The 19,045-nt window shown below is 41.9% G+C and overlaps 1 protein-coding gene and 1 long non-coding RNA gene across 2 annotated transcripts; one reads left to right on the top strand and one right to left on the bottom strand.

Annotated features, from left to right (window-relative positions):
• The first annotated feature begins 543 nt into the window (after window positions 1-543).
• Window positions 544-17,987, top strand: LOC116421924. The gene is made up of 4 exons (XR_004232519.1): window positions 544-630; window positions 12,871-13,021; window positions 13,548-13,718; window positions 17,863-17,987. It is a non-coding gene; the product is annotated as an uncharacterized LOC116421924 (long non-coding RNA).
• On the bottom strand, window positions 5,888-10,935 carry LOC100922937 (chymotrypsin-like elastase family member 2A). Its single transcript, XM_031956267.1, has 6 exons — window positions 10,703-10,935; window positions 10,137-10,150; window positions 9,674-9,824; window positions 8,554-8,837; window positions 7,153-7,316; window positions 5,888-6,295 (listed from the first exon to the last, which is right to left on the bottom strand). Exons 1-6 carry the CDS (start codon window positions 10,885-10,887, stop codon window positions 6,116-6,118), a joined length of 978 nt encoding a protein of 325 aa, XP_031812127.1. The 5' UTR covers window positions 10,888-10,935; the 3' UTR covers window positions 5,888-6,115.
• Window positions 17,988-19,045: the final 1,058 nt, after the last annotated feature.

Here is a 19,045-nt window from a genome sequence, read left to right as displayed (position 1 = left end):
GTTTTGTGTCCTTCCACTTCCGGGGGGGAGCGCTTTAACTCCTCTCGCGAGATCTCCGCGCCAAGCCGGAGAGAAGGTCTTGTCTGCCCTCTGCCGGCGGCACGGAAGGATGTGTCTAAGACAGGGCACGTTACGGTCGATCCCCGGGCACGTGCACCTTCCCCGGATCCTAGAGTGCATCTGCTCTCTGGCCTTCGCCTCGCCCTCAGCATCGTGTGCCCGTGGGATATATGTGGTGCTCACACACTTCCGGTGTGAGGACCAGTGAGCCCTTTCACAGCCGCTCTGCCACCTTAGCGGTCCACCTGTGCCGGCTCTCACCCGGGCCTCCCTGAAGCCCTCAGCAGACCGGAGCGAGTGCGAGGGGAGGGGGAGGGGGGCAGGAGAGAGGAGAGAAGGAGAGGGGGGAGGGGAATCCAGAGGCCACCGTCCCTCCAACTGAGCCCCCCCCCCCCCCCCCCCCCCCCCGGAATTGAAAGCCGCAGAAGCAGGAGTGGTGGGGGCCAGGCCGTGCCCGGAAGTCACTTACATCAATTTCGTGAGTCAAGGTGTGATGTCACCGGCTCTCTTCGAAAGGAAGAGCCAGCTGCGGCGCCCGAGTAGCCGTTTAGGAGAGTGAGAAGCATCCAGGTAGGCGGACGGCAGAGGCAGGGCTCGCATTCATCCCCCATCTGTCAGAGAGAAGAAAGTTCCGAGGGACAAGCGTGAAGTAATATGTTGCTGCCCGCGCGCCGCGCGCCATCTTGCCGCTTGTGCCCTTGGGCGCTCCAGGCGCGTGCAGGCTGTAGGGCCTGAGAGGCAGCAAGGCGCGTCGCCCGAGGCAGAGGAAGCCCGGCGACGGGACCTCTGCCTACGTTTCACCCGGCACCGCCGGGGCGACATCTGCCCGTGACTGAAATGGCACCGGTCCCTCCTCTGTGAAGTAAGAGAGTTGGCGTAGAATCGGCCGTCTCTTTAAAAGCCCGCGAGGCCCTAGACGCTAGATGTACAAAACATAGCCCAAGAACTTCGAAACGAACCTCCCCAAGTTTCTTCCAGCTCTATGCAAAATGTTTCGTTTCCCTCAAATAGATACTCCCCGTTCCCTCCCCCTTATCGTAGCTGGAGATAAGCTAGGGACGCCGCTGAACTAGGATTAGTAAAGAAAAGGAAGGCTGACGGCGGGGAGGAGGCAGGAGTGAGAGGAAATTATGGGGTTTGCTAAACTCACCACCACCACATTAGAAAAATGCCTCCCCGTGGGGAAGGGGGGGAGCGGGGGAGCGGCGGACGGCCTTAAACTAAAGGCCCTTCTGTGGTTGTAGCGCAGCCTGATTTTTCCTGATCCCATTTGGGGTTTTCTTGGCAAAGACACTGGAATGGTTTGCCATTTGCTTCTCCCACGCGTTTTACAGAAGAGGAAACTGAGACTACCCAGCTAAATGACTTGCCCAGCTTCACGGAGCTAGTTAAGTGTCCGAGTCCAGATGGAGGTGACAAAAATCCAAATCAGTATTTCGATTGACTGAGGAATCGAGGCCCTTAGTGATTTTTTTTTTCACTGACCATCTTTGTTTGCTTGAACTCCCCTACTATTCAAAGGAGACCAGATTGATCTGGGGATTAGAATCAGCCAAATAGGAGACAAACTGAGAATCTCTTAAGCTGGTCATATTGTATCAGAAATCCTTTGCAGTGTGTTCCACTCGCTGAACCTAGAATTCCCTCTGCTGTGCCAGTGTAATGCCAAAGGTCCCTTTTAATGGGGTGACCAGTTCCTCCATTTGTCCTATTTTGTATTCTGCCTTAAGGTTATGACCGTCCCCTCTTAATGGTTGAGATAAAGGTGTTATAGACATTCCTTAATGCCATTAGAATATCAGTAACCTCCATCTATGAGGCTATCCCCACCTAGGTCTCTGCATTATGTTATTGTTCTTGTAATTCCATAAAAGGCTTGCTGTCCTGATACTCAGGGCTAGACGCTTTGAGATGATAGTCTCGTCTAGCCCTGGGATCCAGTGGTCCCAGTATTTCTCTCCATTTAATAAACTATTGAATTGGTCTCTAATCTCTGTCTTGCTCAGTTTCTTTGGCATTACACCAGCAGCTACAGAAACAACTCAGACTGGCACAGGTTGACTCCCAATGAACTAAGGCGTTCCTAGAAACCTTTCCTTCTGACCCACTTCCCTTTACTCAGCCAGTATCTTGTAATCTTTAAGAACAGTCCAGCCAGGGTACCAATGACCAACCATGATCAGACAACTTTGCAATTACCCCTACTCCGTGACTTGTGATTTTTGCCTTTATAACCCCTGTAGCTTAAACTCACCTTAAGTTCAATTCTCACTGTAGCTTCTAGCTATGTCTGCCTGCTTGAAGAGGAATAAAACCATACATATAACCTATTTGTCTTTCTTAGTCTGAACTCTGGGAAAAGGTTGACATTGATAAGGGATAATAAAATCCCAACAAAAGGCTAAGACCCTGCAAGCAACCCAATGTTTAGATGGGGTTGTAGGGAGGGACCTTGGCTGAGAGAGCCTGAATTAAATAATCTGAAAACCTAACTACTCCCTGAGACAAGCAGGGAAGAGCACTGATAGATCATCTTTTTTATTAATAGCTTTTTATTTTCAAAATACATGCAAAGATAGTTTTTAACATTCACCCTTGCAAAATCTTGTGTTCCAAATTTTTCTCCCTTCCCCTAAATAGCAAGTACTCCAATATATGTTAAACATGTGCAATTCTTCTGAACATTCTCACAGTTATTATGCTGCACAGGAAAAAATCAGTAGATCATCTCTTTAAGTGGACTTTTTAAAATTTTGATTAGACCCCTTTTTGTTATCCTAAGTAAACCTTTCTTACTATACGCTCCATGAATTTCTTGTTCAATTCCTGGAATTGACAAACTCTACAATTATAGTAGCCAATCAGAAAGCGAAGTTATGATATCAATATCATTCCCAACCCTACCTCCCCCCCCCCCATATTACTGATACCATAATTCTCTTCTCCTCCCACAAACTTTCTTTTTTAGAAATTTGGCCCATTTTATGGCTTCTCAGGTTCATTAGAAACTGCCAGAAAGTTCATTAGGACTTAGTCTGCCTAATGGCATCTTCCCCCTTGTTAATGGCAGTTTCCACTAAAGAACTTAAGCCTGCCACTGAAATCATAATAAAATCTTTGCCTCTTGATTTAGAAATGATCTAAGCCTACAAATTTTTTTTGAAACACTGAGAATTGGATGAGGGTTTAGTTTTCATAGTTATGAAACTTAGAGAACTGCAGAGAAATGAAACAAACCTAAGAAATGAAACCTAAAAGTTAGGCTGATGTAGAACAAAAGAAATAAAACTTATAGAGGGAAGTCATAAATTAAAATAAGAAATACACTCTTAGATGTAATCGGGGTGGGGACTCACACTCAATGGGGGAATTAAGTGCTTCAGATAGACTAGAACCTCAATAATACCCAATCAGTGGGGAATCATGGGAAGGACATACATTTCAGGTATAGGGTATTAAAAAAGCTTACTCAAGTGATTATAGGGTGTGCCTATTTCCAGATACCCAGTTTTGCAATATCTTAAATAAAAATCCTTCCCTGGTTTCATCAGCAGGTCTGTAGGGTTCTTGGTAAGATGCATGTCTCTTACAAATATGATCAAAACATTTTAAAACTTTTCGATATTCTTTTGGATATATTTTGCCTTAAAGTAGATTATTTGAGGGGCTAAATAGCAAAAACTTATTAATTTGTCCTTATCTGTGAAGTTTTGAGAACTTTGTGTTTTGGCAGGTCATGAGATCTTACCAGTTACCAACCAGTTTGGCTGACTTCATATTGTAAAATGCCTAAATAATGAAACTTGAGAAACTAGAACCATTCCCAAAATGAGGAAAATTACAGATATATTTTGGGGTGTGGAGACCAAATGAGCCACTGGGTAGATTTCCCAGATCCATCCAGGTGCCACCAAGGCTTCCTGGATACATCACCCCAAGACAATCCTGCCGTGATTGATTTCAGCCCAGCAGAGGAAGCAACCCTGATTAGCCCCTGGACCCAATTAAGTTGAGAAAAGAGCAATAATACACACACATATTGTGTGTGTACATACACATATAAAATATCCATGAGGGATTGGATCCTAATTATATTAGGGTCAAAAAAAGTGGCCAAAAAGCATTGATTGGTATTGGGATCCTTTCTTAGCTTAACTGAGTGCATGGGCTGATCAGGGGTTGCTTCCTCTGCTGGGCTAAGGTCAGTCATGACAGGTTTCACCTGAGAATGATGTATCCAGGTCATTTCCTAGGTAATCTTGGTAGAATCTGGATGGATTTGGGAAATCTACCCAGTGGCTCATTTGGTCTCCACACCCCAAAATATATCTGTAGTCCATAGGGAATGAGATCCCAATACTAATCGATGGTCTTTGGTCACTTCTTTGACCCTGATAATTTCCTCACATATAATACACACGCACACATGAGCACACACACACATTCATCATATATATGTACATATACACATATATTTATGTACCATGCATTTGTTATTTGCACTTTATTCTCTCTTCTGCCCTCTTGGGATTAAAGAAACAGAAGAGCCCAGTACTTATATGCATCTGATCCAACTTGCCAGCCATGCCTTTAGCTTGACCAACTGCTGGACATGTTTGCATGCCCCTTGTCCTTGGGAAAAGAGATGCCCCTCGTGGATCCAAGACTTGTGTGATTATTATTTTGCAATCAGTCTAATATAGATATAAAACAAATCAAATTGTATTGATAACAGGCTGGGAGAATGAGTCTTTCTACTCATTCACTTTTAATTGATTAAAAATCATTAACATTTCACAATTCTCACCCACTTTGAACTTGAAACATTGTCAGACCACCAGTTTTGTGCTATGAGCGAAACAGGACACAAGGTTAGTAAATAGAATAGCAAATGGACTATTTTATATATTTTAGAGTGTGTGTGTGTGTGTGTGTGTGTGTGTACACAAATTGAATGGGCAGGTATGGTGTGAGGCTGGTGCTGTTGATCTTTGGTCTACCTAATGCCTCCTAATACACACTTGTGAAGCAAGCATGTTCAGGTTTCTACTGTACTTCCCCCTTTAATGAAATATATTGTATATACTCCCCCTTTAGTGAGTGAGACTGAATGCTCCTTTTCATCCTATTAGCCATGTAGGGAACTAGACACAGTCTGGTGCTCCCAAATAAAATAAATAAAATTTTGCAAGTATTTGTTAATGAAACCATTAAGTGCAGTGAAGGACTACTGAGGTCCATGTACTTGAAACAGTGATCTTACAAAACAGGCCGACTCTAGATTTCCTCCCAGCAAGGGGGGGGGGGGGGGGGGGGGGGGGGGGGCGGGGGGCAGGGGTGTATACCCTCACAGGTCAGGTCATAGGTGCACCAGGTACCTGACAACATCAAGGACATCCATACTCACATGGATTGAGTTTGGAATGCTGGAACAAATTCTAGAAGGATGGAAAAGAATCCTGGTCCCCATGGAAATGGTTAACCTCTTGGCTCCCAAATGTCTCATGATGGAAATATCTCTTTGCAGGTTTTCTCTTGTATATCCTCATAAAGATTATGTGTTGCTTGTGTTTATAATGCTTCCCTTGGTGCAAAGAACTGATTCCCCAAATTGCAAGCAGCAGAAATTAGGATGATGCAGTTGAGTAAAGACAAGTCATACAGGTCTGACTATTGTGTTATACTATGAGTATGGTTAGCACCAAAGGGAGGATTATTGTGGTCAGTCTGAGTGACCTCACTGCCTTTAGACCTTGAATCTAAGGCAGCTAGCCAGCCTAAAATGAAGGAGCTCATGTGTACTAATCTCATCTGTCTGTGACATGGCACTAATCCCACCTCCTCATAAAATATGGACTAACTGGGATTATCTTGCCCTTAAGTGCAAGTTGGTGACTCTCATCTATAAAAGCAGAACGTAGGTTGAATTCCAGGCAAGCCTTACTCTAACTGCAAGCTGCTTTGGTGTACTAATAAAATCTTTTATCTTATTTCCTGAGTTGATCTTATTTGACAAGGAGGAAGCCTGAATATCTGTATACTATCCCTTTCAAATTCAGTAGAAGAAAAAATCACGGATTCTGGTGGCCTCAATCCATGGCCTATAGGAAGCAGTCCTGGTAAAGACGCTGGGCTTGTTCTCAGCCCTACAGCCAACAGGCCCAAAGCTGGCAATGCCGTGGACTTCCCACTCATTCTTTCCCATCTGGCAAAGCAAAGGGCCCCCTGAGTCTCCCTGCAAAACACCAAGGAGAGAGTTCAATTAGGAGAGTATTGATCGATCCATTAAAAACCTCACTATCCAAAGCATTATCTCAAGTCTGTCTCTTTTGGATAAAGACTATCTCTTAAGGGGTGGAAAACTTAGAAATATAGGGTAAAGGTAGCACAATATAGCTAGAAATCAGCCAGTATATTCACCACTTTTATACCCCACCTAACAAGATGAAAACAGGACATTGAATTTCAAGGGAATAAAAGAGATTAGGTAAGAAAATTTACAAGCTCATTTATGAAGCTTAACTTTTTTTAAGACTTGTCAAGGATTCTCTTTTCCCAAAATCATGGAGTAACTATGTGATAATCCCTGAATTTTACCAATATGTAAGAGTTGGTAAGTGCACAGAAAGCCAAGAGAATAAGGCCCATGATAGCATTCTGTTTCCCATAACGTTAGGAAAAATTCTGGTTCCATGAAGACCTTAAAGCAAAGCCCAATGATAATATAAGTGAACCTACTTGTTCCCAGAAAAGTTGGATGTGGGCTGAATTTTGATATACGGAATCTTATTTTTTAAAGAGAAGATGTGATAAAGTAAGCAGAACCAGATGAATGTTTTCATAATGAGCGCAATAAAGTAAACAATACTGGAAAATATCAGACCTCTGATTAATATGACTGCTCATGATTTCAGAGCACTTTGAGGGAAAAAAATGCCTCCTAGTTCTTGTTAGAGAGTTGCTGGACTGTAAGTGCAGAATGAGACATCTTTCAAGTATTTATTCCCCTATGCTCAGAATTTGGAAGAAGTGAAATCAGGTACCACTATGAGGTCTGAAAAGATGTCTCTGCTTCTCAAGCTACCTCCGCACCTGGCATGCAGCAGGAGCCTCCTGGAGATCTTGGAAGCCCACACATAACATAGTTGGGCTTACTCTATCTCCCCAGACTTTTTCCTGTTGACAAGTAGTGAAATCCATGATAGGCATCTGGGCTTGGTTCAGAACATTAGACAAAGTCGAGTTCTCCTCCCCACCTGACAGAAACAGACAGATATTCATAGGGGAATCCCACAGATTGCCAAGCATTAGAAAGGTTTTTTTGATTGAGAATAAGTTCTAAGAGCTTACTAGCCCGCTTATGGAAGGATATGGGCAGGGATGAGTTGAGGCAGGAAAATCCACTTCCACAGATTTAATTACCATCCCTCTACTGATGATCCTCAAATCTATTTGTCATGCCCCAATCTTTTTCCTCACCTCCAATTTCACATTCATACACATAATGCTTGGTATACTCAGTCAAAGAGAACTCCTTATCTTTTCCCCTAAACCTTCCCTAATATTGGACAACACTATTCCCCTAGACCCCGAGACTCACAACCTAGGGGGTCCTCCTAGATTCCCAACACCCAAACTGTTGTCTGGATCTGTAGATTTCCCCTCTGCAAAATCTCTTCTTTCTTCTGGCACCATTACCACCCTAGGACAAGCCCTCATCACGCCATACCTGGACTATAGTAATAACCTGCAGGTGGGTCTACCTGTCTCAAGTCTTTCTCCTCTCCAATCCATTCCCCATTTAGCCACCAAAGTGATTTTCCTTTGATCATGTCTTCTGCTCTTTCCTATTCAGTAAACTCCTATAGATTCCTGTTGCCTCCAGGAACAAATAGAAAATGTTCTGTTCAGCATTCAGAACCTAAACTAGCCTTCTCCTGCCTTTCCAATCTATACCTACCAATTTATACCTTACTTCTGGACAGATATTCTTTAATACAATAACAATGATCTCTTGGCTGTTCTAAGAACAAGATTCTCCATCTCCTGGTTTGGGGCATTTTCTCTGCCTGACTCCCTTACCTGAAATGCTTTCCCTACTCTATTCCCAACTAGCTCCCTTTAAATCACAACTGAAATTCTCAACTAACCTCCTTACCTTCCTTTAAGTCACACCAAAGTTCCCAAATAACCTCCCTAGTTTCTTTAAGTTTACAACTAAAATTGATTTTCTAAAAGAAACCTTCCCCAATTCCTCTTAATTCCAGTGCATTCCCTTTGCAGATTATTTCCTATTTATCATATATGTAATTATATATATATATATATATATTGCATGTTGCCTCCCCCTTTCCATTGTAAGCTCCTTGAGGGCTTTCACTTCTTGTATTCCAAGGACTTAGCACAGACTTGGAACATAGTAGGCATGTAATCAATGTTTTTGATTGATTGTAATAGCTCAGGAGAGATATCTCCTTTTCCCAATGTAATTACCTTGGGTCCCTCCCCAGCCAGTGACCCAGCAGAGCTGGCCAGGCCTGGGGTCCTGGCCTCCGGAGGCAGGTAGACAGGCATAGTGCACATAGGGACTGCTGGGGATGTCCTGCACAGGCCGGACCAGAGCAATATCATTGTTCAGCTGGTCCAGGTGTGGATAGTGGAAGTGCTCGTGCCGGTATATCCGTTTCACGTAGTACACTTTCTGCGTGGCCTCTGTTTCGTTGAGCCGGTGTTTGCCCAGCACAATGCGCCAGTTGGCAACATCATCCATCTTCCCCCTGACATGGGGTTATGAAATCAGCCTTGGCCATGACCAGCCCTGGGATTGGGTGAGGACCCAGGGTCAGACAGAGGGGGAGTAGAGGTTACAAAGCTGTAAGGGCTAAGGTCAAGGACAAAGAGAGGCTGTCTCGGGATAATAGAGAAGAAATCCCCAAGTCGGGAAAGAATGCCAATTCCAAATTCCTAAAGGATTCATCCATTTCACCCTGCCTGATCCAAGGAGATTTGGATATTCTCCCATTTTGAGCCCAGAGAAACCCCTTTATTTGGCTTTATGGACATAGTGAGCAGCAGTTTACTTGTGAGGAGTACTGGTAAGAACCATTCTCTCCCTAAATATCTCCCCAACCTAAGGACTGGGGGATCCAGAAAATCCACATTAGACATTCTTCTGGTTAAGCTTTAACCTTTTCCATATTCCTCTTTTAAACCCCCTGGGAGGGACAAAACCCCACAGAGTTTACCCCTTCAGAGGGGTTCTAGGAACACCTCTCCTTACTCCCAAGGTTCTAATCATGCATTACTAGCCTGCTAGGGAAGCACTGCCTTTGCAGTCAGGAGATCTAAGTTTAGAGATCCTACTTATGCAACTTCTTGCTGTGTGACCATAGTAAGTCGTATAGCCTTCTGTGGGACTCAGATATACTTTCGGTAAAATTAATGGTTCTGATTAGATGATTATTAAGACCCTATCTGGCTTTAAATCCTATAATATCTAAGCTTCTGAGTTGACTTTATATTCTTCAATCTAATCTCCCAGTTTAGGGAACTCATTTCTTCTTCTTTCCCTACTCATTCCCCACCCACACACACACATGAAACACCCACTTACCCAGAAAAGCAGTGAGCTGCAGTAAGGACCCAGCTGGGATGGATCAGGGTCCCCCCACAGACATGAACAAATCTGTGGCTCCCTTGAACTCGAGCCTGAAAGTAAGGAGAGGAGAGAAGATGCCCCAACATGTTTGAGGCAGCATAAAACACTTTTCCTAGGGTGATGAAATATTTTGTGGGTCAAGAGTCAAAGAGCTTTCCTCCCCTTGGTCAATAATGTCTTAGAGGGACTTGAAGGTATGTGTTATGGAGAGAAGATAGCTACCCGAGGAGAGGGATGAGGAAAGGAAAAAATGGAAGAGGGAAGGAAAGGAGAAAATAAAAGGACTCTAAGTAAATTTGAAGAGGATATATGTGAATAGTTGTGCATCAAATTCTATCATAACACACTATTTCACTTTCTATGACCTCTGGTACATAGTAATACCTCAATTATCCAAATACAGGTTTTCCAAAAAAACAAATCTTGATGCTACTTATGAGTCTTCGTTTTTATTTTTAATTGAATTCAGTTTTTAATTTTATTTGATAAGAAAGCCTGCAGTGAGCTCCTTTGCAGTGCATAGTGTCCTTCCTCTTTTAGGTAAATTTGAATTTTCCTCTTCTTGGTTTATATTAAGTCATCAGTGTCCTCATAAAAACTGGGCAAGTAAGAGATTTCAACAGATACCCAGTAGTTGAAATTGAGTAGTCTTCCTTTTTCCAAATACCAAAATTGTACACTTTTACTATGAATCTAATCTCACAGAATTAAAGTTCATTATTGTGTCAAGGAGACAAAAGACACGAAGTATCCATACAGCTTCTGTGAGGATAGGGAGGTAGCCTGGTCACACCTTCAAGTGACCAACTCAACACATTGCTCATTAATGAAGGAATAGAAGTGGTGTGGACCAGGGTTGGGGGAAACTGGGAAAGCATAACAAAGCCCTTCTTGTGGGCAGTCCCTGGGAAAGCACCCTATCCAACACCTTGTACCCTGTTCCTGTAACTCTTCCCTGGCACCAGAGTGTCCCAAGGAACAGACTGTACCTGCAAGGATACTTGCCAAGGCCATGAATGAGGTATGGCCTCCCTGCCCTGGATGATCCTCTCAGCAGAGCTGGAATGATGGAGTGGAGCCATACCACAGTCCTGGGGCCAGTCTGGAAGGAGGGCAGGTGGTCTCAGTGTCCCAGGTGGGAAGAACCCCTTCCCGAGTGCCCATGTCATCAAGACTCCAAGGAGTGAGGGAACACTTGAGATTATTGCTTCAGGATAGTGATGGAGCTCAGGATGAAATGGCAAAGGGCACAATTTCCAGTCCTCTGGGAACCCAGACTCCCAGATCCCTCACCTTTCCCTCACTCACAGGACTCTAAAGCGGTTCCTGGCCAGATTCCTGCCCCTGCTCCCTGCCCACCACCTCTCTACCTTTTCCACCCTCCTCTCCTCTTCCCTGTGGGCTGTCAGGGACAGCTTCCAACTTAGTAAATCGCTCCTTTATGCCGGAATGGCCTGGCCAGGTCCCTGGCTGCCTCTCTTCAGTCACCACTTAGGGGACCCTGAGCTTCACTACCAACCCATAGAGACACAGGGACTCACCCAAAGTCAGGTGCCCAGTGAATGGCACCCCATGGGCTGGCAAGAGCCAGCCCAGAAAGAGCAGCAGGGCCAGGACCTTCATGACCAGGTACAGCCTTGTCCTATGGAAAGTGTGGGTAGGAGAATTTATATCCTGCCTCCCTGGGGTTGAGACCTCTGGTTCTGATGAAATGGCTGAAACAATGCATGGCAATGCCAGCCTGGGCCTGGATGCTTCTGCCTGGAGCCAGCAGATCTGTCACTGCAGCAAGGCACACAAGCAGTCAGGCTTTGGCCATCAGCAGTTTTTCCCCAGAGAAAGGACCAATAGAATAGAAACTAACAGCCCATCCTCCTCCCCAACCCCATCCCCATATCTACTCTCTCCCCAGATAGCCCCATCTTAACTCTTAGGGATTGGAAATCTGGCTCCTGCTCCCTTCTGTGGGGAAGAAATCCGGATCAAAGAGACGGGGGATCCTGAGGGGTAAAAAAGCTGCCTTTGTGGTGTGCAGCAGATCGAGCACTGGGCCTGGGGTCAGTTAAACCAGAGTTAAATCCAGCTTCAGCAATGCCGGATAAGTCACTTCATCTTCATCTACTTCTCTGGATCAAATAAGATCATTGTAAAGGTAACATGGACTTCTTCAAATTGGATACCTCCCTTCTGAGGAGTGATTCCTTCCACATTTCTTCATGAAGCAATTAGATGTCTCAGCGGATAGAATGCTCAGCTTAGAATTAGGAAGATCTGATCTGGGGCCTTAGCCAGTTACTAGCTGTGGACAAATCATTTCGCCTTTGTTTGCCTCGATTTCCCCATCTGTAAAATGGGAATGATAATAGCATCTACCTCCCAGGATTGGGACTCCCAGTATTGTTATGAGGATAAAATGGGATAATATTTGTAACAGATTTAGCATTGTTCCTGGTACAGAGTAAGCCCTGTGTAAATGTTAGCTATAGTTATGGCTAATGCAAATGTTGCTTACTATAACTTATCTTGATCCATGATGTACTGCTATCATGTCTTACATTAACATAAGACTATCATCACCACAGTTTTACTGAGTATTTATTGTGTTGGACATTAAAAAAGAATTTCGTATTGCCATTTCTTGTGTGTGTATACACACACACACACACACAAACACACACACACACACATATATATCACTTCTGTTTTCTCAATGTATGCACTTCCTCCCCTCTCCCAGAGAGCCATTTTGGGTGCTGGTTATTTTTTGTGTTCTTACATAAACTAAGTGATTTCCTTCACAGCAGATATTGCCACTTTTATTGAAGGGCCCTTCCCTGAGCATTTAGAAACTTACTCCAGCTACCTGTGACCTACCTGAACCAGATTAAAATATAACTGGGAAATATTTAACAAAATGAATCAAAATAGAGCTAATTCGTGATTTTCTTAAGTTAACATGTGGTCCAGCAGAAATGCACCTCTGTTTGACTTTGACACCATTGATTTAAGTGATTAGCAGACTGGGGCTTGGAGAAGTTGTTCCATGGGATAATGGAAAGAGCATTGAATGACGAGCCAGAAGACCTGGCTTGAGTCTCAGCTCTGCACCTAACTTGTCAGCATACTTCTTTTCTCTCCATTTCCTCTAAAAGGTTCGAATTAGATCATGAGATAAAGAGCTGGAAGCCTAAGAAGCAGACTGAAGATTCAAGCACAGGCCATCTGGAAAGATCTCTCTCTATAGAGTCCTAAGTTCTGGATTCAAATTCTCCCTCTGATGCTTACTTCACATATGACCTCGAGGTAAACCAGAAGGCTTCCAAGTTCTTTTCTGGCTCTAAATCTGTGATTTTTTTTACTACAGAGTTTTCTGGAAGAGAATATGGAAGGTGGATGTGGAATAAGTAGACTTGAGTTCACATTTCATTCATGTAATCTTGGACCAGTCATTAAAGCTCTCCCTAAGCCTCAGTATTCTCATCTTCAAAGTGGGGATAATATTATGTAACCTCACAAGCTTGTTATGAGGAAAGTTCTCCATAAATTTAAAAATGCTACATATTCTACATAAATTTTAAATGCCATATTTTCTATATTCTATAATAAGTTAGTCCAAAAGACCTGATTAAAATCAAATTGAGTATCAGTGAGTGTGTGTGTGTGAGAGAGAGAGAGGGAAAGAGGAAGAGGGAGGGAGGGAGGGAGGGAGAGAGAAAGAAGGAGGGAGAGAGAGGCGGGGGAGAGAGAGGAAGGCAGAGAGGGAGAGGGAGGGAGAGGAGAAGAGAGATGAGAGAGACAGAGATAAGAAAAGGATTTCTTCATATTACAGGTAGAGAAACTGAATCTTAGAGAATTTATCTGATTCATCTGCTCCTACCCTAACACAAGAAGCTATGGAAATTGAATCTTGACAGTCACTTCAACTTGATATAAGAGACTGGGAGGAGCTTATCCTGTGACCATGGATATATCTGGGACCATCCGTTCCCATCACCACCTGGTAAATTCCCACCAAATACTCTTACCAGATAGGATTTAAAGAGTTCAGAAGAGCCAAACCTTAATCAAATATGTCTCCTCCACTGATGCCTGAAAATTGAGCATTTAGAAACTCACTCATTCATTTGAGATAAGCCTGGAGATGACAAAGAATACTCCCAAATGACTAAAAGGAGGGATACTGGATCCACAAAGTGAGCAGCGGGCTAAAAAGGTGATATTTGTTAGAGAATGAGATTTGGCATTCTGCATCTCAGTCTGGAAATAAGAATAATGAATTCTTGGCAAGAGACAGATATGGCTTCACTGCATCCCCTGCTTCTGAGCGCCAGGAAGAAATATTTTCCTGGAGGCTAGCAAACAAGAGGGATTGCTGTTTAAAGAAAGATAAAGGAGAAAAATATCCAAAAGCAACTATGAAGCTAGGTACTATTTTTTTAAAAAAAGTACATCCACCTTGGAAAAATGGGGCAGCTAAGTGGTATTAGAGAGAGTGCTGGACTTGGAGATAAGAAGACTCATCTTCCTGAGTTTAAAACTGGCCTCAGACACCTACTAGCTGTGCGACTCTGAGTAAGTCACTTAATCCTATTTGCCTCAGTGTCCTCATCTGTAAAATGAGGTGGAGTAGGAAATGGCAAACCACTGCAGTGTCTTTGCCAAGAAAACCCCAAATGGAGTCATGAAGAATTGGACACACCTGAAAATGACTACCATTCTGAACATAAGGAAGGAACTGGTTGGTGAAATAGAAATGGCCAGAATATTGGGAGAATATATTTCAGACAAAGTCTGACGTATGTCCTAGAACTCAAACTTCATAGGTCTTGATATAGTTCCCATGACCAGAACCTCTAGGAGGGAAGTCAGCTCAAGAGAATTCTGCTGATGCAAACAAATGCTTCTGATGGGGAAGCAAAGGAGAAAGAAGGCCATATAAAGTCCAGCATAAATGCAACCCACAAGCTCAAAATTTTCAAAGATATTTAAGAAAGTTAGAAACGAGAGTAGGGGAAAGTAGATAGAAACAGACATTTATTTATTCAGAACCTATTATGTGCCAAGGATCTGTTAAGTGCTTTGCAATTATCTCTTTTGATCCTCACAACTACTTTGCAAGATAGGAGTTATTATTATTATTATTATTATTATTATTATTATTATTATTATTTTTACAGCTGAGGAACCTGAGAGAGGCAGAGGTTAAGGGACTTGTCCAGAGTATGGCAGCTAATAAGTATTTGAGGGTAGATTTGAACTCTGATATTCCTAATTCCAGGCCTTGTGTTCTCTCCACTCCACCTAGCTGCCTTAAGAAGTGAGTAACTAAAGAATACAAAAAGTAGCGTCTTTTTAATGTCATGGTTAATATGAAGTCCAGAATTAGCTAATTTCTGGAAAATGCCAATAACAAAAAGATATTTTTAAATTATCTTAGGGGGAGAAATTGGAATTGAATCTATTTTGTTTTTGTCTTCTTTTTCAAGGATAATCTTTTTTTTTTTTTTTTTTTTCTGGCTTGAAGGATAAACAGTGCACAGGGAATAGAAACCTAAGATAAGGAAAATGATAAGAGAGCACCTTGCTGACCCTTGCTGAGTTCAAGTCACCAGAGGCAGAAAAATTTCCACATGTGGTTATTGAACCGCTTTATCAGGAAGAACTAAGGAAAGTGGAACAAAGGTCATAAGCCTGGAGATGAGAAAACATTATCTCATTTTTCAAGAAAAAGGGAAGAAAGTTGATAGTCTATACCATCAAATTTGATAGACTAAGGGGCTTCACATCAAGTCCTGATAATATTCCAGGATGACTTGTTAAAAGGGATGGTGGAGGAAGAACATGCAAGGAAAGGATCTTAAACCCTGTCAAGTTGGGGAGTGGGGGTGGGGGAGATAGTCAGAAATGCCTCATGCAGTGGGGTTGGGATATGTGATATACAACCATTTCTTGCTGTTTGTCACTCTAGATAGAAAAAGGGGGGGAAAGGAGGCTCAGGGAAAACACTTTCAACAAGGAATAATCCACATGCTTCATTGGAAAGGACCTTTGATTTAGAATCAAAAAATGAATTAAAATCTTGGTTGTGCTAAGAAGCTGTTCTGTACTTTACTACATAGTCAAAAATGTTTTGTAGAATCTGATTCCCACTCAGAAGCTGTCCTGTAAGACTGTGGAGCTGGTTTCAGGGAGGGAGTTGCCTTCTCTTTTCAAAATAGAAAGAGACTTAGAATAAAGACTCCTCAAACTTTTACAAGATTGCCCATGTATAAACTATATTGTTAGGATTCTTACAAGGTACTAAGACAGTGGAATTGATAGAGACAATAATTATCTAATTTAGCATGGTACTTTACAGTTCTCTAGTTCACTAATATACTTAGTACTTATTAGAGTTCCACAAGATTTACACCTTTAAGAAAGCATATATAAGCTAGGAGCCTCAACCAGGATTTAGTCTGGGACATTCAAAAGTCATTTCTTCTTCCACCTTTGTGCTGGCTGGAGACATTTGGAGGGAGCTAGAGGCTGAAGCTGGCAAGAGGCAAAGGACTAGTGGCAAGAGCTCTCAGAACCAAGGAGAGAGATAGCTAACCAGGCCCAAGGAAGGAAAAGACTTGGACAGAGAAAATAAAGGATTTGGAGTTTAACTCCTGGCTGCATTTGAGATGATTATTACACTAAACTGAAACTAAGGCTGCTCCTAGAAGCTCCCCAAGAAACCTGCTCCCAGAGAATATTATATTTTAGAGAAGAACATTACACTATATTGGATTGCTTGACATTGAGATGTCAAGGAGGAGGGGGGAGAAAGGAAGGAGGAATATAACTTGGAACTCAAACTTTTAAAAAATGTTTAAAAAAATAAATAAGGACTCCTCTAAGACCCACGAGGTCATGCCTGCATCTTAAGAGGGCTGAAAGTAATATCTAAATATAAAACCCTATTGAGAGGCCCTTCTCATTAGTAGTTCCTGAAAAGCCTATCATGTTTCTAGATAAGCTTGTTATTTTTCAATTCATAAAGGGTGAAAGCAATTTCTGAGGCTTCATTATAGGATCTCTGAATTTACTTTTAAATTGCTGCTAAAGAAATCTTTGATACCTGTGAAATTATTGTTAATGAGATAACAGATGTAAGGTCCTTTGTAAAACTTAAAGCTCTTATAAATGCTATTATTGTCTCACAAGTCCTAGAATTTATGCTCTATATGGATATGAAAAGCAAGTAATCCATGTTTTCTGAAGAGGAAGAAAGATAAAAATCACAAAAAGATCAAGATGAATGCAGTGAGACAAAGGAAAACAATGACCAGATGCAGCCAGAAGAATAGACTAAAGAGACCCAGAGAGGGCCAGTCACAGAGAGCTTTCTCACCTGAGACTGGGCCTTTTAGGCAAAGTTCTTAAACTTTTTTTGTGTCATGTTATTCTCAGAATGTTTTTAAACATATAAAATAAAATACTTGGGATTATATGAAAACCAATTATACTGAAATACAGTTTTCAAAATATTTTTAAACACAATTTCGCAGACCCCAGATTAACAGATCTCTGCTGTTGTCCCTGCCCATTGTTCACAAAGGAATGAATCACAAATGGAGCACCTTGATCCAGGACCTTTTCCAGGAAACAGAACTCTATTTAAAGTTCACCAACAGGAAAAGGAATTGAAATCATTCTGGACAGAAGGCAGATAGGTAAAGTCCTGTTTCTCCTCAGCATTTTGGGCCACAAGCAGAAGCTCCGATTCTCTGGCAGGGTTCTGGTGAAGTGGTAAGTGGTCTTGATGAGAAAACCCAGCCAATACATGAAGTCAGCCCCCAAGGACCAGTCACCAGGATGATATTCAGATAGGGTGTTTCCAGTTAACCAAAGAAGAAACAAGTAACATTACACCCTTAAGACAGGTACAAGTAAAACTTGCAAATTCATTCCTTAACTTGGTCCCACATCTTAAGAGTTCTATCTAGAGAGTCTGTCTGGGCTGCTCGTTTCCTATGTGTCTCCAAAGCTTACAGCCATACCTATAATATTCCTCCGGGGTTTGACAACTTGAATTTCAAAAATGCTAGATATGGGCAAAAGTACAAGAGGTGGATTATTATCTTTTCCTTTAAAAGCCATTGTATTTTTGTCTTTAGGAAGAAGTCTTCACAGTGATGAGTATCTGCTCCCAGCAATGACCCAAATATAAGAGAATTTGAGCTAAGAAGCATCATGACATCCATGCACAAAGGTATCAAAAAAGCAGCACTCTCCAGTGTGGCCCAAACCAGATTAAAATGTAGTTCCCATCCAATTTTAATGTGTTGGTATATTAATTTTAAAAATATAAAAATGTGTGGTTTTTTAGTATGTAGGCTGCCAAGATCCCTAAGTAAAGTTTAGTGGTCTCTATATTTGAATTGAACACTACTAGGGTAATGGGTAAGACAGTAAAGTTAGAATCAGAAGGACCCTGTGAAAATCCTAAAATCCTGCCTCAGACACTTACTAGTGTTTGACTCTGGAAAAGTCAACCTCTCCTTTCTTCTCTGCAAAATGGGACAAGAGGTTAGACTTGATGGCTACAAAGACTCTTAATAGTTCTAAACCAACCTCAACAGTTGGTTGCTGCTGGAAAAAAGAATAAAGTGGGACTAGCACTTATTATCAAATTGGCATTTTATACATTAATTCAAAAATGACTGCCAGCTATAGTATATATCTGTGCCCTAAGATGTATGTAAATTGGGAAATCTTAGAGCCCATGATAGAACAAAGGATGTGGTGAGGGAGGAGAGAGAAAAAATGAAGGAATTTTTTTTTTTCATTTACATCATTGTGGTCAATGTTATATGTTCTTTCCCTGATTCTGACTGCTTTAATCCGCATCAGTTCTTATAAATCTTCCTGTTCTTCTCTGAATTCTCTATTAGAAATGAATGAATAAAACATTTATTATGTATTTGCCATATGGCAATGCACTGTGCTAACCTCTAGGGGATACAAACAGAAAACTAAGACAATTTCTGCTCTCAAGGAACTCATATTCTAATTGGGGAGACAAAACATAGGGCAGTTTCAGTTTCATGTCAGATGTTACTTCTATTGAAATGGAATAAAACGAAAACCATATTCTTAGTTTCTTATGGTGTAATAATGCTGGACAAGCATATCCATATATATATATATATATATATACACACACACACACACATATATATGCACATACATACATACAAATGTATATATATGTATTTCATATATGAAAAAGATGGAAAATTTGGCATTGTCAAAAATATATACCAAATGTATGTATGTGTAAAAACACACACAAACACA

This window comes from Sarcophilus harrisii, chromosome 2 (genome assembly GCF_902635505.1).
Source record: "Sarcophilus harrisii chromosome 2, mSarHar1.11, whole genome shotgun sequence".
Classification (NCBI taxonomy): domain Eukaryota; kingdom Metazoa; phylum Chordata; class Mammalia; order Dasyuromorphia; family Dasyuridae; genus Sarcophilus; species Sarcophilus harrisii.
The sequence above is the reverse complement of the archived record's forward strand: the minus strand, read 5'-3'. Positions and strand labels throughout refer to the sequence as shown.

Coding starts and splice junctions, on each gene's coding strand:
- LOC100922937 (XM_031956267.1), bottom strand. CDS start 10,887: ATGACATGGGCACTCGGGAAGGGGTTCTTCCCACCTGGGACACTGAGA. Junction 8,838..9,673: donor GCAGCTCACTGCTTTTCTGG/GTAAGTGGGTGT, acceptor ACCCCATGTCAG/GGGGAAGATGGATGATGTTG. Junction 6,296..7,152: donor AGGCTCCTGCTGCATGCCAG/GTGCGGAGGTAG, acceptor GGTGTTTTGCAG/GGAGACTCAGGGGGCCCTTT.